The following is a 27,611-nucleotide window of genomic DNA, read 5'->3' as shown; positions in this document are numbered from 1 at the left end:
GATTCTGGGGAAGGGCTGGAGTTGTTTGGTGAGAAATTTGGCAAGATTCTGTAGAGGTGAGCCTATGGAGCTGACTATGGGTCTGAGTAGTGTTCCTTCTTTGTGTATCTTGGGGAGGCCATAGAGTTTAGGGCATCTGGAGGATTATTCTCTGGGGATGATTCTTTGCTGGATCTCTTCACTGATGGGGGAGGCTTTTATTTTGGATTTGGTGATTTTTTCCAGGTAGGTGGTGGGGTCAGTATTTAAAGGTTTGTAAGCTAGGTCTTGGGGTAGGTTGGATAGTTTGGATAGGTAGTCCAATGTGTTCATCACAACTGTGGCATTGCCTTTGTCTGCTCGTCGAAATGTTGCCAAGATGCTCTCAATCTTACACGGGAAAAGACCCGAAAATGCCAAGACCTGCATATATATACAGAATACAGAATACACAATACAGAAGCCTGATGATGGCAGATGAGATTCTGCTGAAAGCGTTGCTACTTTAAAGAACAACTACATGACGTGGGAAAATCCGAACAAAGCCGAAGGGCATTCGGCTTTGTTCGGTATTTTCCCACGTCATTGTAGTTGTTCTTTAAAGTTGTAGCAACGTTTCAGCAGAATCTCATCTGCCATCATCAGGCTTCTGTATAGTGTTCTGCCTGTGAGTCAGACTTTTACAGTGGTTTCAGATTTAAATTTGGGGCAGCCTATTGCTGTGCCAGAATGGTTTTTTCTTCATCCTGATTGGTTGGGAGTCTTGGTCTGTGTTTATTGGTCTCGGAGTTTGCTGTGTTCTGCTTGATTGGTGTCTCTAATATCTTCTGTCTGTTTTTTGGCTCTTTTTGTATCTTGATTGGCTGGCAGCATTGTGTTACTTTATTGGAGGCCTTTAGTGCAGCTTGGCTTCGGGTAAATGGATGGCTATCATTAGTTAGGAAGCTGGGTTTCATCTGGGTGCCTGGTTGGGGTGTGTTTGAGCTGGAGGTATCAGGGGGGATCTGTTTGTGCCCAGGTGTTTGCCTGGCTTGTGGTGTGGAGATTTTTTTGTTTGTGAGTGCAGAAAAAACCATTCTGGCACAGCAATAGGCTGCCCCAAATTTAAATCTGAAACCACTGTAAAAGTCTGACTCACAGACGAACACTATATAGAAGCCTGATGATGGCAGATGAGATTCTGCTGAAACGTTGCTACAACTTTAAAAGAACAACTACAATGACGTGGGAAAATACCCGAACAAAGCCGAATGCCATACGTGTAAGTACCCGCGAAAACTTAAGAAAACATATATATGTATGTATGTATTTATGTATGTATATGTATATGTGTGTGTGTGTGTATATATATATATATATTTGTTTTCTGAGGTTTTCGCGGGTATTTGTATATGGATCTTTGGTTATTCGGGTTTTCTCCCGCGGGTTTTCTTACGCGGGAGAAAACCCAAATAACCAAAGATATATATATATCAATATATATATATAGTTTTCTCAAGTTTTCCCGGGTACTTACATGTATGTCGTTCAGCTTTGTTCGGGTATTTTCCCACGTCATTGTAGTTGTGCTTTTAAAGTTGTAGCAACGTTTCAGCAGAATCTCATCTGCCATCATCAGGCTTCTGTGAGATTCTGCCGAAATGTTGCTACAACTTTAAAAGCACAACTACAATGACGTGGGAAAATACCCGAACAAAGCTGAATGACATACATACATACATACATACATACATATATATATTACAGCATATATGGAGCAATGGTTAATTTTTTTTCCTTTATCTTTATCATTGACGTGATCTGCCTTGTTACTATAACTCCTTCATTCTTTTAATGTTTTAATTTCTCTATATAGTTTGTGATTAAATGCACGTCTTCTGTCATTTCCATAACTTATCCAAATATCAAATATTACCTTTTCTTTAACCACTCATACCAAATGTTCCATATTTCATAATAGTCACTATCTTGTTTATTTTTTTAACAATTTGGTTAGGCTATCCATCTCAGCGCATTCATGTATTCTTTTAATTACCATATCCTCTGAAGGAATGGAAGAAAGTTTCCAGTTTTGTGCGTAGGTTATTCTAGTCGCAGTTATGATATGCAAAATTAAATATTGATATTTTTTCTCCATGTTTGAATCTATCATACTTAGCAGAATGGTTTCGGGATCAAGTTTTAAATTTTGTTTTGTTATATTTAAAATCCAATTTCTAATCTTTCTGAGCACATAGGCAAGTCCACCACATGTGAAAATATGTTCCTTGTGCGTAGTTACATTTCCAACAATTTTGTGGTAGGTTGGGGAACATCTTAGCCAGTCTCGCAGGAGGTAGGTGCCAGCAATGAACCACTTTATATAAATTTTCTTTATACGAGACTGACATAGTTAATTTATAATTTGTTTGCCAAATGTGTTCCCACTTATCTAATTCAATACTATGACCCACTTTTTAGCCCAAATTATCATAGATTCTGTAACTGTTTCTTCGTTTAATTTGTAGTCCAAAAGATATTTATATGTTTTACTAATTGTTTTCTTTTCCTCTTCTAGCCATATTTTATCTAATTCTTGTGGAGTCATATTAAAGCCAAATTGTTCTCTATCTTTTTTATAATGGGTTTGTATTTGTGCAAAGGGCCACCATGCTAACTCCTTTCCTTGAATTTGTATTTGGTTCCTATTTTTAAGCTCTCCTGTATCATATAATAAATCTTTATACCTGACAATATTTTCATAATCCAATACATTTGGATGTGTAACTGCTTCCAATGTAGATAGCCACAATGGAACCTTTGGGTAGTGTTTTTTTTTAATCTTTCCCCAGATATTAAACAACACATTTCTTACATGGTGCCTTTGGAAATATAAATGTTGCTTAGATTTTCCATCCCACATGAAGGCGTGCCAGCCAAGTTGGAGATCAAAACCCTCTAATACTAATAACCTTCTATTTTCTAATTTAACCCAATCCTTAAACCAGTTTACTATAGCGGCATCATAATATAATTCAAAATCTGGAAGGACAAATCCTCCTTTTTTCTTGGCATCCTGTAATAATTTATATTTCACTCTGGATTTCTTCCTCTGCCATATAAATTTAGATATACATTTGTTTAATTCTACAAAAAAATTCTTTTCCAACTTGACTGGCACTGTTTGAAACAAGAACAACAATTTTGGCAAAATATTCATTTTTACTATCGAAATATGTCCCAATAGCGATAACTGCAATTTGACCCAATTATCTAAATCTTTAACTATTTGTGTTATTAACTTATCATAGTTATCTTTTTTAATTGACAAACATCTAGTAGTCAACCAGATCCCTAGGTATTTTACTTTATTTACCACCTGCATACCTAATTTATTTGCTAGTTCTTCCTTCTGCTCCTTTGTATAGTTTTTTGTTAACACTTTTGTTTCTTCCTCTGTTAATTTTTAATCCTGCCACCTTTCTGTATTCTTCTATTTCTCTTAGTAGTATAGGGCTCGCTTCTAAGGGTTCTTCTAACATAAATGCCATATCATTGGCGAATGCCTGGAGTTTATATTCCTCTTTTTTAATTTTTAGTCCTCTAATCTCTTGGTTTTGCCTAATTTGTACTAAATGAGTCTCTTCTACCAATACATACAATAGGGGAGCTAGGGGCAGCCTTGTCTTCAAGGGTGGGATTCTACCAATTCGTACCTATTCGCTAGAACCGGTTGTTAACATTCTAAGCAGTTCGGAGAACCAGTTATTTGAAGAAATTACTGGCCTAATCCTGTAAGGAAGGCAGGAAGGAAACATTCTGGTGTTGCTTACAGAAACTGCCTCTCCGTTAACCTTTATTACATTCTTGGCAGGACTATCTCAGGAACGTCTCTGGAGTTTTTCCCCCCTCTTTTGCTGGTACTTTGCTTGTGTGGAGTGGCCATTCAAAGTTACAGTGACACTGAAAAAAGTGACTTATGACCATTTTTCACACTTACGACTGTTGCAGCATCCCCGCAGTCATGAGAGGCCAGGCGAGGAGATGCGTGCCTCGATGTGAGTGATATTGAATTGGCCACGCCCACCAACTAAGCCACTTCCACAGAACCAGTTGTTAAAAAATTTGAATCCCACCCCTGCTTGTCTTACTCCCTTATTTATCTTTATGGTATCTGTATTTTCCCCATTTATTAATATTTTTGCAGTTTGCATGTTATAAATTGTCTTAATGAATCCTATAAAATTTTCACCAAATTTCATGCCTATCAGTTGTTTAATAAGAAAGTTCCAATTCAGGTTGTCAAATGCCTTCTGGGTGTCTAAAAATATCAATGCCATTGTCTTGGTTGTGTATACTTCATAATATTCTAATATATCCATAATGGTTCTTGTATTTGTTTTTATTTGCCTATGGGGGAGGAAGCCATTCTGATCAGTGTGGATAATTCTACTTAATACTCTCTTTAATCTTTCCACCAATATTGTGGCCATTATTTTGTAATCTACATTTAAAAGTGATATTGATCTATAGTTTTGAATTTTTTGTGGGTCTGATTGTTCTTTATGAATAAGGATAATATATGCTTCCATCCATGATTTAGGCATGTTAGCATTCTCCGTGGCTTCATTGTACAAGTCCACCAATATCTCCTCTATTGTTTCTTGGAATTCCTTATAGAATTCTGAAGGAATTCCATCTGGGCCAGGGGTCTTATTTGCTTTTTGTGTTCCGACTGCCTTCCTAATTTCTTCTATAGATATTTTATTATTCAAATTTTGTTTCTCTTCATCAGTAATTTCGGGCAAGTTCTTTTCATTCAAATATTGATCAATAGATTCTTCTGGTATTTCTTCCTGTTTATACAATTTCATAAAGAACTCCTTAGCAATTTCTTTCTTTTCTTGGGTCTGCATGCAAAATTTCCCTTCCTGATCTTGGAGAGCTATGATTGTTCTCTTTTCTTGTTATTTTATAATTTTATGGGCTAACCACCTCCCCGGCTTATTTGCATTTTCAAAATAATTTTGTTTTGCTAATTTAATTTTTTTGGCCAGATCTTCCTGTACGTTTAGTATTATCTTATGTTTTACCAGATCTATTTCTTTCTTTATGTTTGAATTGTTCGGGTCCTTTTGTCTACTTGTTTCCAAATCTTTCAGTTTGTCCCTCCATATATTTTGTTGCTGTCTTTTTTCTTTATTCTTTTTAATATAGTAAGCAATAGTTAGACCTCTCACATAGGCTTTGGTCGTATCCCAAAGATTCTTTAGGGAGGTATGTTCTCTTTTGTTTATTTCAAAAAATATGTTCAATTCTTTCCTTATCATTTCAATATATTCTTTATCTCTTAGTATGGTATTGTTAAATGTCCATCTTCTAATTTTTCTCTTTCCTTTCCATTTAATTTGAATGGGATTATTGTCAGCTCATAGGTTTGGCAAAATCTCAATCCTTTCAATATTCTTCATAAACCCAGGGTCCATCCATATCTGATCTATTCTGGACCAAGAGTGGTGGGGGTTTGAAAAAAAAGTATATTGTTTTTTTATTTGGGTTTAATTCTCTCCACACGTCTTTCAAGTTAAGTTCTCTTACCATATTATTAAAAGACGAAGGGAGTATTCTCCTTTCCTTTCCTTTTTTTTCTTTTTTTGGAAGTTCTATAATCTTTATCTTTGTCTTGGACTGCATTATAGTCTCCTACAATGCATACATTAGCATACTCAAATTCTATTATCTTATGGTGAAGCCTATTATAAAAGTCTTTTTGGTTTGTATTTTGGGCATATATTGTGACTAATAACATCTTTTTCTGCTTTACATTTTTTTCTATAAAGAGCATTCTCCCTTCTTGATCTTTGTATATTTGTTTATGTTGCAACCAATCCTTTACATATACTACAATACCCCCCCTTTTTTTGTTTGCAAGTGCTGAATACATTTTACCCAAGTTTATACTCTTTAAGAGGGTTGTCTGGAATATGCACTTCTTGGATACAAGTTATGTCAGCGTTTTGTTTTTTGAGTTTCTCTAATATCTGTTTTCTTTTTTATTATAAATTTAAACCATTGATATTGACTGAAAATAAAGTGATTTCTCTATCAGTGTCACTGACTGTGCGAGGCATTTCTCATTTCATTCCTTGTTCTAGGCTCTCTTCTTAGTCTGTTGCCTTCCACTTCTTCTCTAAGATTTTTGGGTTCAGAGTGTGGATCAGATTCTTTTTCTTTGGAGAGTTGTTCCTCTTGCCTTCTTGTATTTAAGTCATCTCTACTTTCTTGTTCTTCCTCGGGTCCTAGGTGTTGTTCACAAAATTCCTATGCTTTTTCAATTGTATCAAAGCCCCTCTAAAAGCCCCTTTGGGGTGAGCCACCTAAATGGAATACCATTTCTAATAAGTTGAGTTGATAAAAACTGGTAGCCCCTTCTTTGCTCTCTAACTCTCCTGGGTATTTGTTTCAATGTAACCACTTTATGATCTTTGTGTACAAGTGGTTCATCTCTGGTCTTACTATAGAGCAGGTCTCGTGTTGTCTTCCTCACAAATCGAATGTGAACCTCTCGGGGTAGTCTATGTCTCCTAGCATAGTGTGTATATACTCTGTAGACCTCGTCTACATCATTTTCAATTTCCAGTTTGGGTTTCTGTAAGGCCGCCGCTATCAGATTCATCATAATTGCACGTAAATCTTCCTTTCTGTCTTCCACCACATTTTGGAACCTAAGATAAAATGATGCCTTCTCTAATTCCATGTGTACCATCGAATCCCGGAGTTTGCAGTAAAGAACTTTCCAATTTTGTTCTGAATCCTCTAATTTCTTCTCTACCACCTCCATTCTTGCCTCTACTAAATTTAATTTCTGTTCATTTTTTATCACTTCTTCCTGCATCTTTCCAATCTTACTATTCAAATTTTGTATTTCATTTTTCACTTCTCCTATTTCAGTTCTCTGTTTTCATGTCTTCGAGGTTCCTCGCTATCAATTTGTGGGTTTTTGTCATCATTTCCTGCATCATAGTAAGCGTTGTCTGTACTGCAGGCAGGCTTTGAGCTGAACTAGTTTTTTCTGCCAATAGCATTGCATCTATAGATCTCTGCCCCATAGGTGAAGACATCGTTGTTGTAGTTTTCTTTCCTGATTTTACATTTGTAATTGATGTTGTCGCCATTTTAACTATCTGTAGCGGCTCTTTCCAATCTACCATCAACTATCCCTAGTAGAGCACTATTTTCCTCTCCTTTTCATTTCAATAGTAATATTAATACATATATTATTATATTATTAATTACCAAAATTCTATTATGGAAATTCACAATCAGCTCTTATTTCTATTTTTAGTTATTGAACTTATTCAACTATTACAATACTTAAGAGAATTCAATATTAATCATATACAAATATATTTACTCACAGAATCAACATTCTTATATGCTTAATTAATTAATTTGAAGCAGCCAATTCATTAAAGTAATTAAATTCTTATCTATATATAAATATCAATTATTCTATTTCTTTAGAGTTCTTAATTATATGCTTATCTCAGAATAAAAATATCTACGTTTCTTACTATATGATTATTATTTAAAGGTCTGAGTTCTATATTTATACAACACACTTTCAATTGTTCAGTTATTCAAAAATTATTAACCAGTATTCTTAGCTCAATCTTCTAACACATATATATCTATTAAGATTATGTTTTACCAATATTATTTAGTTACATCTATGTTTGACCAGTTGAGTGATGTCCATGATCATCTTCTTCTTTTTTGAAAAATACCTTATTACAGTTCTTAGTTCGAGTTCAAAATGTCCTCTTAAAATTTGCATAGTCACTTCCACCGTTTCGTTTCTCCTTTCTGTTTTGGCTTCTTCTTCTTGCTCCTTTATTCTTTTTCTCGACACGGTCCCAGTTCCACTTATAAATCTTAGTTGTCTTATTTCTTCCTTTTTTCATTATCACAGTTATCAGACAAATATTGCAATTATAAAGTTTCTTTCCTCAATCCTTTCCTTAAATCTTTCAAAGTGTCAATTGTTCTCCTTTCAAGTTTTTATTCTCAGCTGTTCTTCCGATCTCTCTGTCTCACTTGGACACCATCACTGTCACTTTCTCTTTCCTTCTTCCCACAGTTCTCAAATGTCAAACGCCAAGAAATATAATTATACAACCCACTTTTCAACTCCCAAGATAAAAGTAAATGCTGTTGTCTCACCCTTCAGCTCCTCCGTTTTCAGCACTCCATCAATCAACACAAATTACTGCCATTTCTTTAGTTAGTACTCCTTCTGATGTTTCTACCGCTTCGCTACACTGTTCGGTTTGGAGTTTCAATTTTCAATTTCCCTTTGTAGTATAAATCGGTATTCTGGAAATCTTCTTTAATCTCATCTTTCCACTACTCAATTTGCTGTTCTCCACTCTTTGCTTCCTTCCTTCTTCTTTAAACTGCTGGGCTGCCACGTCTTTGGTTCCAATCTGTGCAATCTCCCTCTTCTGCTGTTGGTTTTTGGGGGATTCTCTTGTAGTCTCCGGGATTGCGGCACCTCCCCGAGATCTCCAGGTCTTCCCCTTTCGTCTGTCTATCCCTCCAAGGTCCAACACGCTCCTGGAAGCCACCAAACAGCGAAAATTGGATCCTTTCAGAGCGGCGATCCGCTTCTCAGCTCGGCTTCAACTCTGCACCCAACCGGAAGCCCTAGAAAAAAATATCTTATTGCAGTAAATGCCAGTAGTTGCAAGGCATTTGGGACAGCAGATAACAAATAGCTGTGAGAAAAGGCTTTCAGAACCAAAAATGATTCCAGAGAGATTCTAGATTTTTTTTTCAGCTTTATGAACTTAAGTTGCAAATGAGAAGTACTGTTCTGAGGTACTTTAAAAGTTGCTTGAAAATTTGACTGATCGCATTCTCAGATACCACCCCCCCCCCACAACAGCAGCCAAAATCAGATGTATAATTGCTTTCAAAATGTTGTTTATCCAGGCACATTTCATATGTCATGGATTGTCTGAATATATAAAGATACACAATAATTGCTGTCTGGAAAGGATTGACTTTTTAAAAATACATGTTTATATCACTCTTGATGGTTTCTTGCATTTATTTAACTTCTTTTTTTTTTTTCAGGGTATCTTCCCAACCAGTTTTGTTCACTTGAAAAATGCATGTGTTAAGAACAAAGGGTAAGTGGAAATTTGAAAACCCTGAATTTTAGCAAAAGATAAGGAAAAGGCTTTGGTATCTTATAGCATTCCTAATTGAGTGGCAATATATTTAATGTGACAAATAATTAAGCATAGGGAAATATCTGTATTTAATTAAATTACTTCATTGTACTTTACATTTGTCAAATGTTACTCTTTTTAACCTGATCCCACTACTTTTTTGAGCATGCTGGTCCAGAATGGGACCTTTAGGCTCCTACCCTTAGCCGTACCTCTTTTGCCTCCAACCTTCCTCCTCCACTGGCTCTCTCCCAGTCATTCGCACTGGCCAATGGGCCTCTGATCCTCAACCCCGCATCCTTTGGTCTAGCCCATTCACCAAGACACCATTTGTCCAGGGCCTTTGGCAGATGGGACAGTTAGCCACCAGCCAATCAGGTGGCAGGCAGAAGCCATGGTGACAACCATCTGATACAATCCAGAGAATCCGAGATAGAATCTGGGGAAGAGGCATTTTGTTTTGAATGACAATGTAAGTCCGAGAACACCCTCTATTCAGTCCAAATGCCACATCAGCATCCTTTTTGGGTGGCTGCCCATCCTCCCACCTTCTACACTCTCTCAAAAACCCAACATCTTAATTACGAAAGATTTTCCACCCAGCACTGCTGTCTGTCTCTCTTCCCTGCCTCTGAGCATGTACCGAGTTCTCTAATTCCATCAGACAGATGGCCGGCCTTGACCAGGGGAGATGAATTCTATTTATGCCACATGCTTCTTCTGATGGCCACTTGGCCAGATCCCAAATCAATCCAATTCAGCCTTTTCCTACAGGTTAGTCCTCCGTTTATGACCACAAATTGAGACTGAGATTTTACATTGTTGAGTGAACAATTTGTCCCATTTTCTGACTTCTCTCGCCATGTTTGTGTAGGGAATCATTGCTGCAGGTGTTAAATCTGTCACATGGTCGTTAAGTGAATCTGATTTCCCTGAATCTTCATTGCTAAGTGAGACAGCTGTTCAGTGAGCCATTGGACCCATTTTACAAGCTTTCTTGCCGCTGCTGTGAATCGTTGTTTAAGTCAGTCAGATGGTTGTTAAGTGAAGCCGTCTTCCCCAGTGATTTTGCTTGTCAGACGGTCACAAAAGGGGGATCATGGGACCCAGCACATTGCAACCATCATAAATGCAAGTCAGTTGCTAAGCACCCGACTGTAAATCACATGACCATTGGGATAGTGCAATGGTCATAAGCGTGAAAAATGGTCATCAGTGGCGTTGTAACTTTGAACAGCTTCAATATGAAGTGTAGTAAATCGAGGACTACCTATACTGTTTTCCAATTTGACAGCAATCCTTGACTTACGACCGCCATGGCCAACTTTGACCGATGTTGTATGTCTGTACCTAAGATCATGCTGTATGGAAGATCATGTATCCTTCACACAACCTTCCTATGATAGCAATGGCAATAGCACTTAGCCTTATATACCGCTTTACAGTACTTTATAGCCCTCTCTAAGCGGTTTACAGAGTCAGTATATTGCCCCCAACAATTTTGGTCCTCATTTTACCGACCTCGGAAAGATGGAAGGCTGAGTCAACCTTGAGCCTGGTGGGATTTGAACTGCCAAATTGCAGCAGCCAGCAGTCAGCACAAGTAGCCTGCAGTAGTGTATTCTAATCACTGCGCCACCAAGGCTCTTTGATGGTCACATAGTGAGACAATTGTCAAAAAGGGCCATCCAATCATTTTATGACCGTTGTTGTGGTGATCACTAAGCAAATCCTGCCGTGGTTAAACAAACATAATCATTGCTAAGTGAAAACCCTGGTTTGCTATGGCCTCAACAGCTGGAACTTCAGAACTGGAACATACGTTCGTATCCCCCCCACACACACACACATACGTTATAACTTGGAACAATCACTATGAGTGGTCATAGATTGAGGACGTCCTGTTGCAAGACTTATTGAACTGGTTTGATTCCAGCACATCTGGAATCAGCTTGGTACAGGGTGGATGGGTTACTCTGCCACATGGTCTTTGGAGTATCTTGAGGTTTTTTTTCACACTGCACATAATCTTAGCTGGTTTTTGACTAGCCAGGTTTAAACCATGAACGTTTGGAGTAAAATCTGTACATTAAAGAAGCTAGACTTCCCAAATACAGGTAGTTTTCGACTTATGACAGTCCATTTAGTGACTGTTCAAAATTACAATGCCACTGGAAAAAGGGACCTATGACAGTTTTTCACATTTAACGACGATTGCAGCATCCCCATGATCCAAGTTCAGACGCTGGGCTCATATAACTCATATTTTTGTCAGTTGCAGCGTCCCAGAGTCACACAATCTCCTTTTGAGACCTCCTGACCAATGAAGTCCACAGAGAATCCAGATTCTCTTAATGATCATGGGACTTACTTAAGAGCCACAACTGTTTGCTTAACAGTGGTGGCAAGAAAGGTCGTAAAATGGGTGAAAGGTCACTGAACAGGTGTCTCGACACTCAATGGTGGACAATAAGTTGAGGGGTACCCGTACCCTTCCCTTACAGGTATGTTAATCATCTGTAATCTGGCAGGCCTTTGCACTCAAGTTCTCAATCTGGTCCACAGTGATTGATATACACTGTTGGATTGAGTAAAATATGGTGAAACTCACTTAACAACGCTCTTGCTTAACAACCAAAATTTTGGGCTCAGTTGTGGTCATAAGTCGAGGACTACCTCTGCCTTCCTCTTGCACGGCAGTCTTGTCCTTAGGAAACTCTTTCCCTTTTCTGGGAATTTTCCTCTCTGGTTAGAGGTACCAAAATAACTCAGATGGAGCAGGGGGTTGGACTAAATGACCTTCAAGGTCCCATCTAACCAGCGGAGGGGGAAAGCTAATTGTAAATGGGCTGAGGTGGGAGGCTGGGGGTGAATGAGGTGCAGTCAAGGGTAAGAGCCTGAGGGTCCTAGATCAGGGGTGTCAAACTCTTATTTCTTTGAGGGCCGCATCAGGGTTGTGTTTGATCCTGGAGGGCGGGGTGGTGGCCATGGTGGTGGACACCTCTACACACATAGTTTTATACACTTATAAATATAGAGAGGTGAACATTTCTGTGGTTTTGTTTTTTTAATACTTTAATACTTACTTGATCTACTTGATCACCTTGTGAGTGAGAGACCAAATCAAGAAACTTATCAATTATTGACAGAGGCAATAGTAGCTGAATCCTGCTAGCATGAAAGGTTAAATATTTTGCCTTTCTTCCCTTTTATAATCTTCTGAGTCAAGGAAGGCCTCCTGCAACACTCTGGAGGCCCCAATCAATGTCCGAGGCAGTGCGCCATTCAAAGTTGCCACTATATGCCATTTCAGAGTGCCACACGTGTGTGTGGGGGGCTGCATGGGGGCACAGAATTCCTGGAGAGGAATTCACTATAAACCAAATAAAAAGGGTTTTATCGGGACATACAGTCGACTTCGTGCTTTTGGGGAACCTTAGGTCAGCGCACCCTGCAGGCCAGGTGTAAGCATCCCGTCGGCCAGATACGGCCCGCGGGCCTTCAGCTTGACACCCTGTCCTAGATCCTACCATTTGTAAGGTTCTGGGCCCCAAATGGTTCTGCTTACAATGTGGCTTCTTCTTTTGCTGGCTTGGTTTGGAACTGTGACAGGTAGCCAGCATTCCTACCATCTTTCTTTTGCATTCTGGGCTGCTAGCTGCTTCCAGCCTGCTTGTAAGGAGCAGGTGATCGTTGGCCATTGCATGCTGATTCTGGTCAGTTTTATGGAGTCAACTGTCTGTCAGTTTGTTCAGAATCAGCTGTTTGTCGGGGCAGCTTGCTGATTCCGGAGGCAGCTGCATGTCAATGCCAACCGGTGGGATGGCCAAAGAACCAGCAAAGGAGACCAACATGGGAATGGTGGAGGGGGCCACAGCCCATGTGGGCAAACCCCCTGTAGACGACCGTGTTAGGAGGTCCAGCGGCACAGGCTTCTGAAAAGTGGATGAAATATTTCAATGCTGCTGCTGGGACTAGAGCTCAACTACCAGGAGGTGGCCCTGACCATCAGCAGTCTGATGTGGCCTCCTCGGGGCAAGGGCCCCCTCTAGACTATTGGCAGCCACATCAGTGGACCAGGGAACCGCCACCCCTGAGAGTCAGATATGGGGACCCCGCCAGATTGGCTCTATTCATAAGCCAGGTGATTAATCACATGCATACCTATACCCCAGCCAGTGGGCAATGGTGGATGTGGTGACAGTGGCACTAAACAGGAAAGCAGCAGACTGATTAGTGGATCTGTACAGTGGCAACATTCAGAAGTTGGGAGATGTCAACCGGCTGCTGGAAGCTTTACAATGCCTTTTTTAAGGAGATGACTTGACCCATAGGGCTTAAGAGGAGCTGATGGCATTAAAGCAGGGGCCTCGCCGGGTGCTGGATTATATACGGGAGTTTTGCCGGCTTGCCGGCAAATTATGACATTGGCTGGAACAGCTTCTGGTTCATCAATTCAAAGTGGGACTTGATCGAGGCCTGCAGCAGGCCTGTGCATACCGTGACCTGCCCTCTTGGCCAAATGAGTGGTACCAGGCAGTCACAGAGTTAGATGCTAAGTTGAGGGAGTGCTGCCCAAAGAGGAACCTGGGACCTAGGCTATGCATGTTTGCTAAGCAGAGTTGACCATCAAATGCACGCTCATGGGGGAGCCCTGGTCAGAGTCCCAGAGCGGCCCGCTTGCCTGCCTATATTGTGCTTTAGATGCAGTCAGTCTGGTGACTGAGTGGCTGAGTGCCTGGCCCCCACACCAAAGGTGAGGAGTGGTGACGCCCACCAGATGGGTGGGGCCCTGCCAATGCTACCATTCAAGGGGGAGACATTCGCCGAGGTGGAGCATCCATAGGTTCCAGACAGCAGCGATGATTAGGGGACCAAGATCCAATGGTGAGTGCCCCCATCCGACCTTTCATGGTCCCAGTGTGTTTTGCAGTCTCTGGAAGGAGGGCTCGTGGAGTATTGATTGACCAAGCATTGATTGACCAGGTGCACCCGATGCCTGATTATCTTGTTGGCAGTCAATGAGCTAGGGGTTAAGACATGGCAGTTGACCAAGCCACTGTGCTTTGAGCAGGTGGATGCGTCCCTGTTGGGGGGAGCCCCTGCCACCCATATCATGGAGCCCATAAGATTGGAGATGGCTATGCACTGGGAGATGATCCACTTCATATCAAAAATGTCTGAAGCGATGATCATGGGCTTGGCTTGGTTGGACAAATGGGGCCCAACTATATGGTGGGAAGGTGGGTACAGGAGGCTGAGGATAGGCTGGGGGGCCTTCCCTCCACTGCACAAGCACGTCCATAAGGAGATGACCTGCTCCAGAGGGCCGGTGCGTCAGAGAACTGGGAGCCTCCTATACCCCTCGGAGTATGCAGATCTGGCAGACGTGTTTAGCTAAAAGGAGTGCAACATCCTGTCATCTCACCAGTCGATGGATTGTGCTATTGAAATTGTTCCCTGGGTGAAATTGCCTAAACCCAAAATGTACTCAATGACTCCTCCCCCTGGAACTATGGGAATACATTGACAAGAACCTGGCCAGGGGATTCATCCAGCCAGCACGTTCCCAGATTGCTGCTCTACTGTTCTTTAAGGCAGTGGTTGCCAACTAGTGGGCCATGGCCCACTGGTGGCCTGCGAGAAAATTTTGGTGGTCCACAGAGAAATGTCACCCCCCCAGAGCACCCCCCAAAGCAATTATTCCAGGCTGCGCAGGAACACAAGGCTGCACTGCCCACATGGCCCGAGGGAACCCTCCTCGCCCACTTACTCCTTACCTGGCAAACTTGCCTGCTAAATTGCTATTTTTCCTTTTTCCGACCATCAGCTGTTCTGCTGTGCTGGGAGATTTAGATTAGCTAGAAAGCAGGAAATCGTTGGATTTCTTGCTTTCTAGCTAATCTTTAGATCTTCAGCTCTGCTTTTAAGCAGAGCTGAACCTTCCTTAAAACTGAAGCAGTGCAGACTCAGCTAGCCGATGGCAGAAACACAGATATCTCTAAGTGAATCTGATTCTGTGAGCAACTCAATCTGCCTGCCTGCTTTGCCTGATTTTGGGTAAAAGTTGCTCTTTTTTAAAATAAAAAATTCAATATTTACATACATGGTGTGTTGTGAATTAATTTTGTGAGTTTGCTTACTATAAAATTTTATGAGTTTGCTTGCAAGCAAATTTTATGTGACAGACTCAGCTAGCCGATGGCAGAAAGATAGATCTCTGAATGAATCTGTGATTCTGTGAGCAACTCAATCTGCCTGCCTGCTTTGCCTGATTTTGGGTAAAAGTTTTTTTATAAAAAAATTCAATATTAACATAAATATTTATAATGTTTACATACAAGCCATGCCCAGCCAGTCACATGACCACCAAGCCACACCCACAAATTAGGCCACACCCACAGAACCAGTTGTTAAGAAATTTGAATCTCATCCCTGCCTCTGTGTGTTTGTGTGTGTGTGTGTGTGTGTATGTGTGTGTGAGAGAGAGAGGGAGGGAGAGAGGTTAGATTAGATCTCTCTCTCTCTCTCTCTCTCTCTCCCACCAACATCAGCAAGCCACCGTCAGTCAAAATTCATATTAGTGATCCCCAGGATTTAAAATTATGAGTTTGGTGTTCCCTGAGGTCCAAAAGGTTGGCGACCCCTGGTTTAAGGAGAAAAAAGATGGATCCATGCTCTTGTGCATCGACTTTTGGGGCATAAACAGTATGTGTATTTAAAACATGTACCTGCTACCCCTGATGAAGGACATGTTGGCCCAATTGGCTAGAATAACATCTTCACTAAGTTGGACCTACAGGAGGCATACTAGAGGGTTTGCACAATGGATGGGGACGAGTGGCAAATGGCCTTCAACTGCCCCCTGGGGTGCTACCAGTTCAAGGTGATGCTGTTTGTGTTGCAGGGGGGGGGCTGCAGTGTTCATGCAACTTATCAATGAGGTCCTGCATGAGTACCTGTACAAGGGCATATTGGTCTATCTGAACAATATTTTAGTTTATACAGAGAGAATGGAGAAGCACTTTCAACTGGTTCAGCAGTTGTTGAAAAAATTATTCATGGCACATCTGTATGTAAAACTGTTTAAGTGTGTGAGGTTCATTTTGCCAATTTGGACTATTTGGGTTTCCGGATATCTAGTGGAGGAGTGATGATGGATCCTGCCAATGTGAAAGCTGTCCTGGAGTGGCAGGCTTCCAGGACGTGTAAGCAATTGCAGAGCTTCCTGGGCAGGGGTGGGATCCTATCAGTTCGGTCCAGTTCTATAGAACTGGTAGCTCCAAAGAGCAACTGACCTCAAACCGGTTCACTGGGATGAGGTTTTGGTCTGCTGTTTGGCCCTCCCGCCCACCCGGGCTCTAGGCTGTCCTTTAGTGGCTGCGTTTTCCTCCTCAGCTGCTTTGCACAGCACAGCTGAGTGCCGCTCATCAGCTGGAGAAGATAAATGCTTGCCAGAGCTGGTAGTGCACACTCATATGCTGTGTGTGCTTGACGCACATGCGTGCGCTCCCTGAACTGGTTGTTGTGCCAGTTGGATTCCACCCCTGTTCCTGGGGTTTGAAAACTTCTATAGGCAGTGTATACCCTCATTTGCCGATCACCAACCTACTAAAACCAAAACCTGCTGTGACCAAACCCCAGCCCAACCAGCCCCTTCAGTGGACTGTGGAGTGCCAGTGAGCCTTTGAAACCCTTAAAGGCCTGTTTGCCCAGGAGCAGATCCTCAAGCACCCCGATCCTGAATAACCCTTTGTCAACTATATGTTCCCAGTGTACTAAGAACACAGGTGCTGCAATGCTGCCACGATGTCAAACAAGCTGGTCATTTCGGTTTCCTGAAGACACTACACCTGGCCAATAGGCAGTTCTGGTGGCCATGGATGAAAAAGGACATTGAGGCCTATGTAAAAAGTTGCCTGACCTATGCTGCTATGAAAACCAGGCCGGGGAAACTGCCAGGCCTGCTGCAGCCGGGCCTGCTGCAGCCGGTTGCCAACACTGTTAGGCCATGGGAGGAGTTCACCATGGATTTTATTTGGACAGGAGCACAGTTATCTGGACAGTGATAGATCTGTTTTCCAAGCAGGCCCACTTCATCATGTATCCAGGCTTGCTCTCAGCTTGAAAGCTGGCCAAATTGTTCCTGATGCATGTCTACTGGCTACACGGGGTATCAAGAAGGATAATATTGGACCAAGGAGTCCAATTTATGGCCAAATTTGGGGGGGGGGGAGTTTCTTCAGGCAATTGGTTCCTCACAAGGCCTCAGCTGAATACCAACGGAGCTGCGGAGAGAGCCAATGCGATGGTTGAGCAGTATCTCTGATGTTACATTACCTATCAGCAGAATGATTGGGCCATTCTGCCATTCACAGAGGTGGCATATAGTAATGCCATACACAGCAGTATGGGGCAAAAATCCTTTAAGGTGGTACACAGGGTGGGCTTCATCCCTATTCCCAAGCTCCCTAGGGAAGGCTCCTCATTAGGCACCCTGATGGAGTGGATGGACAACCTGTGGGGAGTTTGGGGGAATGTCAAGCAAGCATTGATAAAAGCAGCTGAGACACAAAAACTCCAGGCGGATAAGAAAAGGTCACCACAAGAGCCATTCTGCATAGGGAAAAAGGTATACCTCACCACAAAATACCTTAAACTGAAGCTGCCTTGCAAAGATCTGGGTCCGAAATACCTGGGTCCATTCCCCATAGTCAGAATAATCAACCCCGTGGCAGTGCAGTTAAAATTCCCACTCCTACTGGGGAAGGTCCATCCAGTCTTCCACAGCAGCCTGCTGAAGCCAGTGGTGGCATCAAACAGTAGACCCTCGACCCCACACCCGCCCAGACCCATAATGGTGGATGGGGACATCCAGTATGAAATAGGTTTAAGTATTAGATTCTCGGGTGTAAAGGGGGATCCTGCACCACTTAGTCTGTTGGAATGGGTGAGGCCTCATGGGTGAGGAGCCGAGGCATACAGGCTGAAAGACTGATCAAAAGTTTCATAAGGAAAATCCCTTCACCCAGGGTGGGCCACGGGTCCACTAATCTGTGTATGTGCTTGATCTTTTCCAGATACGTAGAGAGGGCGTCTTGTCAATGTCCAAAACTGCGCACCATTTAAAGTTGCCACAACACGCCATTTCGGAGTTGCCACACACATGTAGGGGGAGGAGGCTGCATGGGATCACAGATGGGTGTTGGGTGATGGGACTCACGCTGGGAGAGGAGCCAGGAAGGCAAGCCAGCTGCAGTCAGTTCAAAAGCCATCCAGACCTGCTGGAACCAGCCAGGGAGCAACCGGGCTCAAAGAGTACTTGCTGGAGCCAGGCCCCAAAAATACTTGAGTGAGCTGGCCAGGGAGCAACCAGACTCTCTATATAGCTGGCTAGCAGAAGCCAGTAATGCTGGCTAGAAACCCTTTTACTGGTATTGTTCACCACATGCCAAGCTGAGATTCCAGTAAAGAGACCCATTCTGTTTACAGTGTTGCCTCTTCTTTTGCTGGCTTGGTTTGGAACCATGACAGCCCCATTTTGGGCCTGGACAACCTCCTGGAGCACTCCAGAGGCCTTGTTTTGGGCCTGGAAGGCCTCCTGTAGCACTCTGGTGGTCAAAACTGCGGGCCCCTCCAAACACCATTTTTGCTAGCAGAGACACTGCAGGCCAGTCCTTTGCTATTTCCAGGCCGGCCCCACAGGCCAGATCTAAGCACCCTGTGGGCTGGATCCAGTCTGCAGGCCTTTGAGCTTGACACCCCTGTCCTAGATGCTGCCATTTGTAAAGTTTTGGGCACCAAATGGTTGCATGCCATTGATGTATTGAATTGATGTATTGATGAGTTATCACGTAATACCCTCCTCAAGGCACTGTCAGATCCCATGGTTCTCTATTGGGACATTGCCATTCTGGTGGAAGGGGGGAGGCTTGGAGGAGATTCTTTGCATGGGGTTTCATTTCCTTTGCTTTGCTGTACCTTGTGGGAAATAGGGCGGGGGAAGGAATGTTCCTTGGCTCATCTTAGGGAGGGGTAGAAGAATGTGCTTTGAGCCATCTGCTTTATGTCACCATTGGAGAAAACGAAACCAAAGCACCTGGGAGTTGACAGTTATCATCTTTTCTGCCTGAGGTTCTCAAAACATCTTCGCATCTTGAGATTGGCTCAATGTTGGACATTTGGAGGGGCTTTGCTTGTAGCGGTTTAACCTCATGCTTAGATCCTGCCTACATTTCCTTTGTTATCACTGTCTTTCAATAAAAGTTCCTTTTGAAATGATAATCATTTCAAGAGTTCTGCTTTCTTGAGAAAACTGGAGAGGCAGGACCTTATAAGCACTCTTAAATATTTGTTTATGACTCCGTTAATTGGCTAATTGCAAGAAATTCCAGAAATTCCACACTCAATTACCAAAGCAATATTTTTAGTTGAATAAAGTAATGTTACTTTTTTAATTTTTATTTGACACTTTTTTCTTCTGATTTCAATAGGCAGTTTGAAATTATTATTCCAGCAGAAGATTCTGTTATTACAGAGATGACTTCCACTTTAAGAGACTGGGGAACAATGTGGAAACAGCTTTATGTGGTAAATAAATCATTATTTTTCAATAAAAAATATACTGTATTTGTGTATACAGTACCATGGAAATTCGGGTCATGAACACTTCTGTTCGTGATCAAATCAGGTGACAACCAAAAATTTGGGGAAATAGTCGCTTCTAGTCGTGAACAGATCTTCAGGTGCTGATCAGTACAGCCGCAGCGATTTCCCCTGCCTCAGCAATTTCCCCTTCCACGCATGCGCTGAACTATAGGCACATGCGCAGTCAGTTTCGCTTCTGTTCGTGACCAAATCGGGTTGCAATCAAAGTCCTGGAACAGATTACGGTCGTGACTCGAGGTTCCATTTTACTGCTTTTTGACAATATGTTCACAATACTTCAAAACAGAATATGCAACAGAAGAAAACAATGTAATCTTATCTGTGTTGAAGAAACATATGCAGTGTATAATATCAAAAGAAAGCATAACAATGGTAATGGGCAAGCATTATAAGATCTTTTAAAGAACTTCAGAGTATAGTAAAATAATTTTTAGAATCAGGTGCTGGAAGAAAAGGCTGAAATCCCCATGGCTCATGTGGTGATCAATAACTATCATTAAATATCAAGAGGTTTCTCTATGATTCTTTAATGATCCAACTTTTAAAAATCCATTTAAAAAATAAATTTATTTTAGAAAAGATTATGTATGCCTCATCTGGGAATTTTTAGGGAGACAGATATGCAAGATAAATTTCTTAGGGTGTAACTAAAACATTTATTCATGGGTTACATATTTGTGATATGGGGTTTACTGGTTTTCTTGCTTCTGTAGTAACATTGGATAGAATACACAGCTCCACTCTGGTTCCCCCATTCTTTTTTTTTTCCCAATAAAAGTTTTTTTATTTTTATTTTTGCCACATCTCTTCATGAGCAACGTGATTCCAGATTACAACATTTATACATAGTCATAATTACATTTTCAACTTTCTTATTTAATATCACATCAAATTATTATCTACTCCACTAATCTTTAAATAAATTTCCATTTCATATTTCAATTCATTAATTCAATATCAAAATCATTTCCTCACATATATCTTCAATTCTTTATCACCTATTATTTCCATTTTCAGCTTACCACCTATTTTATTTTACATTGTACATTGTTATCTTTATTAGCTTTCTCAAGACGGATATATAGTAAACAATAAAAAGAGTAAAAATAAAGTAAAATTAATATATATAGGATCCACATGGTATATCCCCCAATCTACAACATATCTTATATTTATTCCAGTGATATTCATATAACCATTTCATATTTTTTCTTTGTTTTCACTTAGCCAAAATTTACCCATGTAATTTGAATAAATTTCCAATCCCCTATTTTTAATTATAATACTCTCATTATAAATATTTTACATTTCAGTACGATCCCTTCTAACTCATCATATTTTTTATTTTCTATCCTTTATTTAATCAGTTATATTTTCTATTTCATGTATAAAACGAAAGAAAAGAAAAACAGAAGATTAAGTTTCCCTTTTTACTTCCCTTTAACCAATTTTAATCTATAAAGTTTATATAATTCACACTTTTAGTCATAATACCATATTTTCACCCAGTTTATCATAATCACTGTTTTCCTAATGTCATTTAAACAATCAATTGCATATTTTAGGATATGTATATATAAAAAAGAACAGATTAATAACAATAGAACCCTCTTAATGTCTCTCACTCTATCTTCGCTTTTCTCATATATAATTATATAATACTCTTAGGGTAATTCCCAGTAAATGTTAAACTTCAAATCTCCCCATATTTTCTAATAAAAAATACCAAAATACATTCCCATGTGGTATCCCCCTTTTATACTATATCTAACCCTTATCTCTAAATCTCTTGGCCTTGTCATTTCTCTTAGTTTTAGCCAGCTTTCCATTTTCTAGGTTTTCCCGGTCTTTCCTCTTTATCCCTCATTTTTCCTGTAACATTGTTTTTATTTCCATCTGCCAGTCACCCATCATTTCCCCCGCCCTTTCCTGTTCTCTTTTTTGAAGTTTCTTCTTGTACAATTTCTTCTTTTGTTTAATCCTGGGAGCATTTTCTCTTTTATTTATTACCTCTGTCATCAGTGTCATAATTTTGGTTCCTTAAATATCTTTTGGCAATGTCTCTTGTTCTCCATGCTCACCTGAGCCACTTTCCTCTTCCTTTAACTCCTCCTCTCTAGGGTTCCTTTGTTCTTCTGTGAACTGCATCGCCATTATTTTTTTTCGCCAGTATATCCAATAATCCCATTCTTTCTTTTAGCATTCCTCTCACATTTTGCAGTTCCGACTTAAATTCTTTGCTTATTTCTTCCATTTTAAAAAAATCAATTGAGTTATTGAAGTTCAAAGATTTTTATTGCAATCCTTGCCAAAAGTTTCCATTTGTCTCTATTTCCCTTATTAATCCTTCTGTCTCTTTGTCACAGTCAACACCCAACAGTCCCAAGATATTGCATTCGTTTATCCTCTTGCTGCAGTTCCCCCCCTCTTTTTTTTTAGGTTTCCAGAGTTCTTGCTATGTTATAGTCTTTCGTTCACACATTTATAAGACCAGTGATTTTCCATAAAATGATAAAGGAAAAAAGTCTTTAACCATTAGATGGCGCTTATATCGCTTTCCACTTTTCAAAGTTCTTTTCTCTTTTCAATTATATTAACGTTAATTTTCAACCATTTCAACCATTGGCTTTTTCAAATATAATCAATTCCAGGCAAGTCTAGCATTCTATCCAATGCCTAATTAATGCCAAATTCTATATATTATTCCAAATTTCGTCTCTAATTTTGTTGTAGCTCTTTTATAATCTGGTTTTTGTTTACCTTATATTTTCCTCTTATTTTCCATTCGCCGCTGTCATACTCTTAAGTGAGAGTTCTTTCTTTCTGCTTCTTGGGGTTATTGAAAAAAGGTTCAAATTCTTTTATCTGGTTACACGGCACTCACCACTTCACCACTCCAGCAGACACTTAGGTCCCGGCAGCTTCCCCTCTTCAGGGCAGCCATTAAACTTCCACTTCTCCCTGTCTTCCAGGGGAGTATGCCTAGCCAGGGAGGGGAGATGCGGCTCCTCTCAACCCAGCTGGCAGTCTCCCCCTCTTCCCCCATCCCTCCGAGGTGGGTCAGATGGATCCGGTCCCGTAGGGACCCTTCCAACAGGGTAAGCACGGATCAAAGCCTCACACAATCGCGGTCTCTGGTTCATCATCAACGGAAGTGCCACTGGAAGTCTGGTTCCTCCATTCTTCTTAAATGTGGAAAGAATCAATACATGAATAAATTATAACTTTTTTTATTAGAATGTTTTTGTCAACAAGCATGTTTAGACCCCTTTATTCAAAGTTTCTAAATTCAGGTTCTATTCACCCATAGAAAGAACTCCGAGGCAGGCAAATTCCTCAAATAACAGTTTTATTGGATGTATCATATTAACTGGTGAAAGCTGATTCTAAAAGTTCCCTTGGCTTTCACCTAATTAAAAGTAAAAGTTTCCCCTTTCCCCCAAGTCACTGCTCATGCTGTCCAATCCAGGTGCTTGCCGGTTGCTTGGTTATTTCATTCCTCCTCTGGCTAGCCACCTGTGAGAATGTCTTTGAAAAGCTTTATTGTTTTGGCTACAAAACCCCATCTAACTATTTTCCCCCTCCCTCTGTTATGTGGCAACCCTGAAGCCTCCAAGATGGCCTCATCCAGGTTCGATTCAGGGTTGACATCAGGCGTGAATCCAAGATAGACATCTAAGTAAATGCAACCTTATATGTATACACACATTCCTCACAGAAGGTTTTTATATTTAGCTGCTGTCCAAACAAATATTGGCTTATTTATTAAAAACATACTGTAACTTTAGAAAGCAATTCACAAAGTGAGTTACGATTGTTCCTTTAAGTAGTTGCTGTTGGTAACCTGATGGTGGAAAGTTAATAGTGATTTGATGGTGGACTGAGAGGGGTAAGGAAGACCCCTAGATTGATCTCCAATTTCTATAACAAGTCATGATTGCAGTCAAAGCAGACTATATTATTTGTGGAACAGCATGTAGATTCTTAGTCCAGAAAGAAGAACTGAGAAGGATCACGACTCGTATATGAATAGTACACATGGATTTTAATCAATACTTTATATGATATTTTCTTCCACTGATTTTGATTATAGAGACATTTTGATATTGCCAGTATCAAAATGAAACAGATTATATGCAGCTGAAGACAAGGCCTGCCTGTAGATCAGACCTTTTAATATGCCAGTCATTTGTGTCATAGTATGGATCACATTTCTGTTCAATGTGATATAATAGTTATCTCAAAAGATGCTGAGCTGTTTATGGTGCCTGGGAGTCTGTATATTGGTATTAATTTTAAGACTGAGATTGAGTAGCTCAAACAGAATAATCTTCCCCATTTCTTTAATTGCTGTTAAACAAGAAATAATGCTAGATTTTTTATCAAAGTGTTCTCAGTCAAAAGTCTGCAGATTCTCAGTCATCCAGGTCACGGTCCCAAAGGTGCTTTTTCAAGAGGCAATTGGACTTTTTGGTTTTTCTTTGAAGATGCTTTGCTTCTCATCCAAGAAGCTTCTTCGGCTCTGATGAGAAGCGAAACGTATTCAAAGAAAAACCAGAAAGTCCAGTCGCCTCTTGAAAAAGCACCTTTGGGACATCTCAGTCAAAAGCTGTTGTAGAACTGTCTCACCTTTTAGGAGATGCTAGACATTGAACACAATAATGAATGTGAGGTACTAAAATATTTATCCACTTTCTAAAAACAAAGAAATATAGAATGCTGCCTTATTTCATTGTTAAACCAGTTATTTATTTAACCTGGCATTCACTATATTGGCTCTAATATATGAGTCTTCCCCAGATCTTCTTCCATATAGATTTTATTCAGTATTATGAAGGCATTGAACTTTTATTCTGAACTGTGAGCTGAGAAGTATGTATTTGCCTTTGAAAATTGTAATGCTTAACATATTTGTCACTTCCTATAATAATTTGATCTGTCCAGAAGTAAATGAATGAGGGAATAAGTTTTTAAGGTAGTGAGAAAAAGGGGGAAGGGAAGGAAAGGAACGGAAGGGAGAGGAGGGGAGGGGAGGAAGAGGATTATTTATGGAATAGCCTACCTTTTATTTGCATTCAAATAAGAAGAAACTCACTATCAAAGCAAACTACCCTGTTTCTCCAACAATACGGCCTCCCCCCAATAGGAAGTCCCAGCATGTTTTATAGGCATGAAATGAAATGAAGCCCCTCCCCCCAAATTAAGGCCTATATTAAAACATGTGAAATGGGGGGGAATGGTGGGGGGGCTTGCTGTTAGGAAGTACTTTTGTTGCACACCCGGGTATGGTGCTGCCTGCATTGACCCCGATACGAAGTGCCCCACCAACGCCGAGGTCAACATCCAAGCCGTCACCACCCATCCGAAGATGCAAGGGGGGGGAATTAAGTCACCCCCGAAAAGACGGCCTAGCCATTTTTCCAGGGCTCAAAAAAAAAATAAGACCCAGCCTTATTATATGAGAAACACGGTATACATCCATAAATGTGTATTTAAATAAAGAAGAGTTTTTTTAAAAAGAAAAACATAATTTATTTTGACTATTTCCATCTTAATAAGCATGGTTTCCCCTCTTTTCCTGAATTATACTTCTGGAACAGCAACAGATTTGAATAAGCTACATGACTTTGATACTTCTGTATTTGACAGAGAAATGAAGGTGATCTATTTCATCGACTGTGGCATATAATGAATGAAATCTTAGATCTGCGACGGCAGGTGCTGGTGGGCCATCTGACCCTTGATCGGATGAAGGATGTAAAAAGGCACATTACTGCTCGCTTAGACTGGGGCAATGAGTGAGTAAGAGTCAATTGATAAAACTGTTACATTGGTTGCCATGTATTGTTACTTTAATGTTTATGGCAAGATGACAAAAAGGTAGTGGATTTTGCTGTATGGTGACAGCTTGTTGCAAGTGGCTGTGACATAAAGAATAAGCAGCTTTTCAGTAAGAAGATTTAAAAAAAAATATTTATTGATGTCCTTAGGCTATTTAAACTCAACAGACAATTTCTAGTAAACCTCTTGCTTAATTGGAAGACAGTTCTTTACTTGCCAAAGTCTTCTGTCCATTTGAGACAATTTTGTAGGAGATCAGAAGAAGTTTGTCTTAAATTGTGAAGGCTGCAGGCAAAAAGAAATGGTAAGAAAAGTCCTATAGTTCTTTGAATGCTGCCAATTGCCTGAATTTATACCCTTCTTTGTTCAGTAACATAGGATGGCACCATGTTATGGTTTGGATGTTCCAGACAGACAATAGGAGCTGACCATGTAGATCTTTCTCATCATGTTGATACTATGCAAGGAAATCCTGAAAGATCATCATATCTGTTCTATAAAATAGTGTGTCCTTGATTTAACAACCAAATATATGTCCTTGACTTAACAACCAAATATTTAACAACCATTCAAAATTACAGTGACTCTGAAATATACTTTATGGTCCATAAAGCACTCCTGCCCAGCCATCAAAAAATGTGCTGTGTCCCTCCTCCCCGTCACATAATTGTGATCTCCGCCCTCCCCTGTCACATAATTGTGATCATATGATGACCATTTGTAGTCACCATCTGTTGGCTTCCCCAGAAAGTCAGTGGGGAGGCCAGGAGGGAAGTTTGCAAATTGCTGTGGCCTACTCTCTCTTGTCACTTGCTTACTGAGAACAGCTGAATTCCTCAGCCAGGGTGGAGGAATGGAGCTCATATCCTGAAGATCCAACCTCTATTCCTGCAATCCACCAGAGCAGTTCTTTTCAATGCATTGAGGGGAGACAAACTCCTCCTGGGGAGTGGAGAAACGAAGTTGAGATCATGAAGATCCAAGCTCTGATCCAAAAGCCTGATGGAACAGTTTCCTTCTGTGCACGAAGGAGAGCTGAACTGAAGCATGTAGCTATTTCATTCTGTCGGCTTAATGACCACAACCAGGATTGTAGTCAATGAGACACATCTCATTTAATGATCACTTCGTTCAACACCCAAGATTCTGGTCCAAATTGTGTTTGTAAATAAAGGACTACCTATCGTATGGGATTGTGCCAGGGGCAAAATGTTCCTTAGATGTCCCTAGGTGAAGAGGAACACTATTAGACCTATCTCAAAGACTTGCTATTTAATTTTCAAAAATAAATATTGTTCGTGCTTCTATTGCTTTTGGCTGATATTGCATCTAAATTTCATTTGTTCTGCTGCACTGAGTGAGATGAATTTCTATTTGGATAGAGTCAGAAAAAGTTACAAAGTAAGAAAAGTACCCCCGCTCACTTAAAGCATTCAAAAAATCTGTGTCTTTGCTGTTACCTGAATATTTGCTTGAAAACCTTGAATAAATCGGCCCACTGTTAGAATTGTTATGATAAACAAGTATTTGTTCATGTGTTTATGCTTACTAAATGCATTCCATATCAAAGTCTTTCACTTTGCTTATTACTGAATACATAACACTGTTAAATGTTTTGGAAAGTGAAGAATTCATAGAACAATATTTTGTTGGATATATTTTGAATGCTGCCAGGCATAGCTCCTGCTGATCTTGATAGTACCTTGCTGAATTTGAAAGATTAACTCGAGCCTCTATAGAACAGAGCATGAAGCTTGTTGGAAAGAATAAAAACTGGGTTTCTCTTGGTTGATAATCTTTGAAAAAAGAGCTGTCTGTAAAAGATTCTGGTGCTTTCATTTCCTTTTAACATCTACATTCCAATAGTAAGGTGGTGGATGTACAGCTCCTTTGGTTCATTCTTCAAAA

General features: G+C 40.4%; 1 protein-coding gene across 4 annotated transcripts in view; it reads left to right on the top strand.

Moving 5' to 3' along the window:
- DOCK4 (dedicator of cytokinesis 4) overlaps positions 1-27,611 on the top strand; it is a 368,535-nt gene that overhangs the window by 79,188 nt on the left and 261,736 nt on the right. For 3 of the 4 annotated variants that reach the window (XM_087969279.1, XM_087969278.1, XM_087969280.1), the window contains 3 exons: positions 9,097-9,152; positions 19,688-19,784; positions 25,512-25,660. In XM_087969279.1, the coding sequence (XP_087825405.1) occupies positions 9,097-9,152; positions 19,688-19,784; positions 25,512-25,660 (302 nt within the window). Of the gene's footprint in view, positions 1-9,096; positions 9,153-19,687; positions 19,785-25,511; positions 25,661-27,611 lie in introns of those variants that run through there. The other variant, XM_087969281.1, reaches the window with a different exon arrangement.

This window comes from Notechis scutatus, chromosome 6, assembly GCF_049901735.1.
Source record: "Notechis scutatus isolate UNSWTSFEM ecotype Mainland chromosome 6, rNotScu1.2, whole genome shotgun sequence".
Lineage (NCBI taxonomy): Eukaryota > Metazoa > Chordata > Lepidosauria > Squamata > Elapidae > Notechis > Notechis scutatus.
This window is presented reverse-complemented; position numbering and strand designations above follow the sequence as displayed.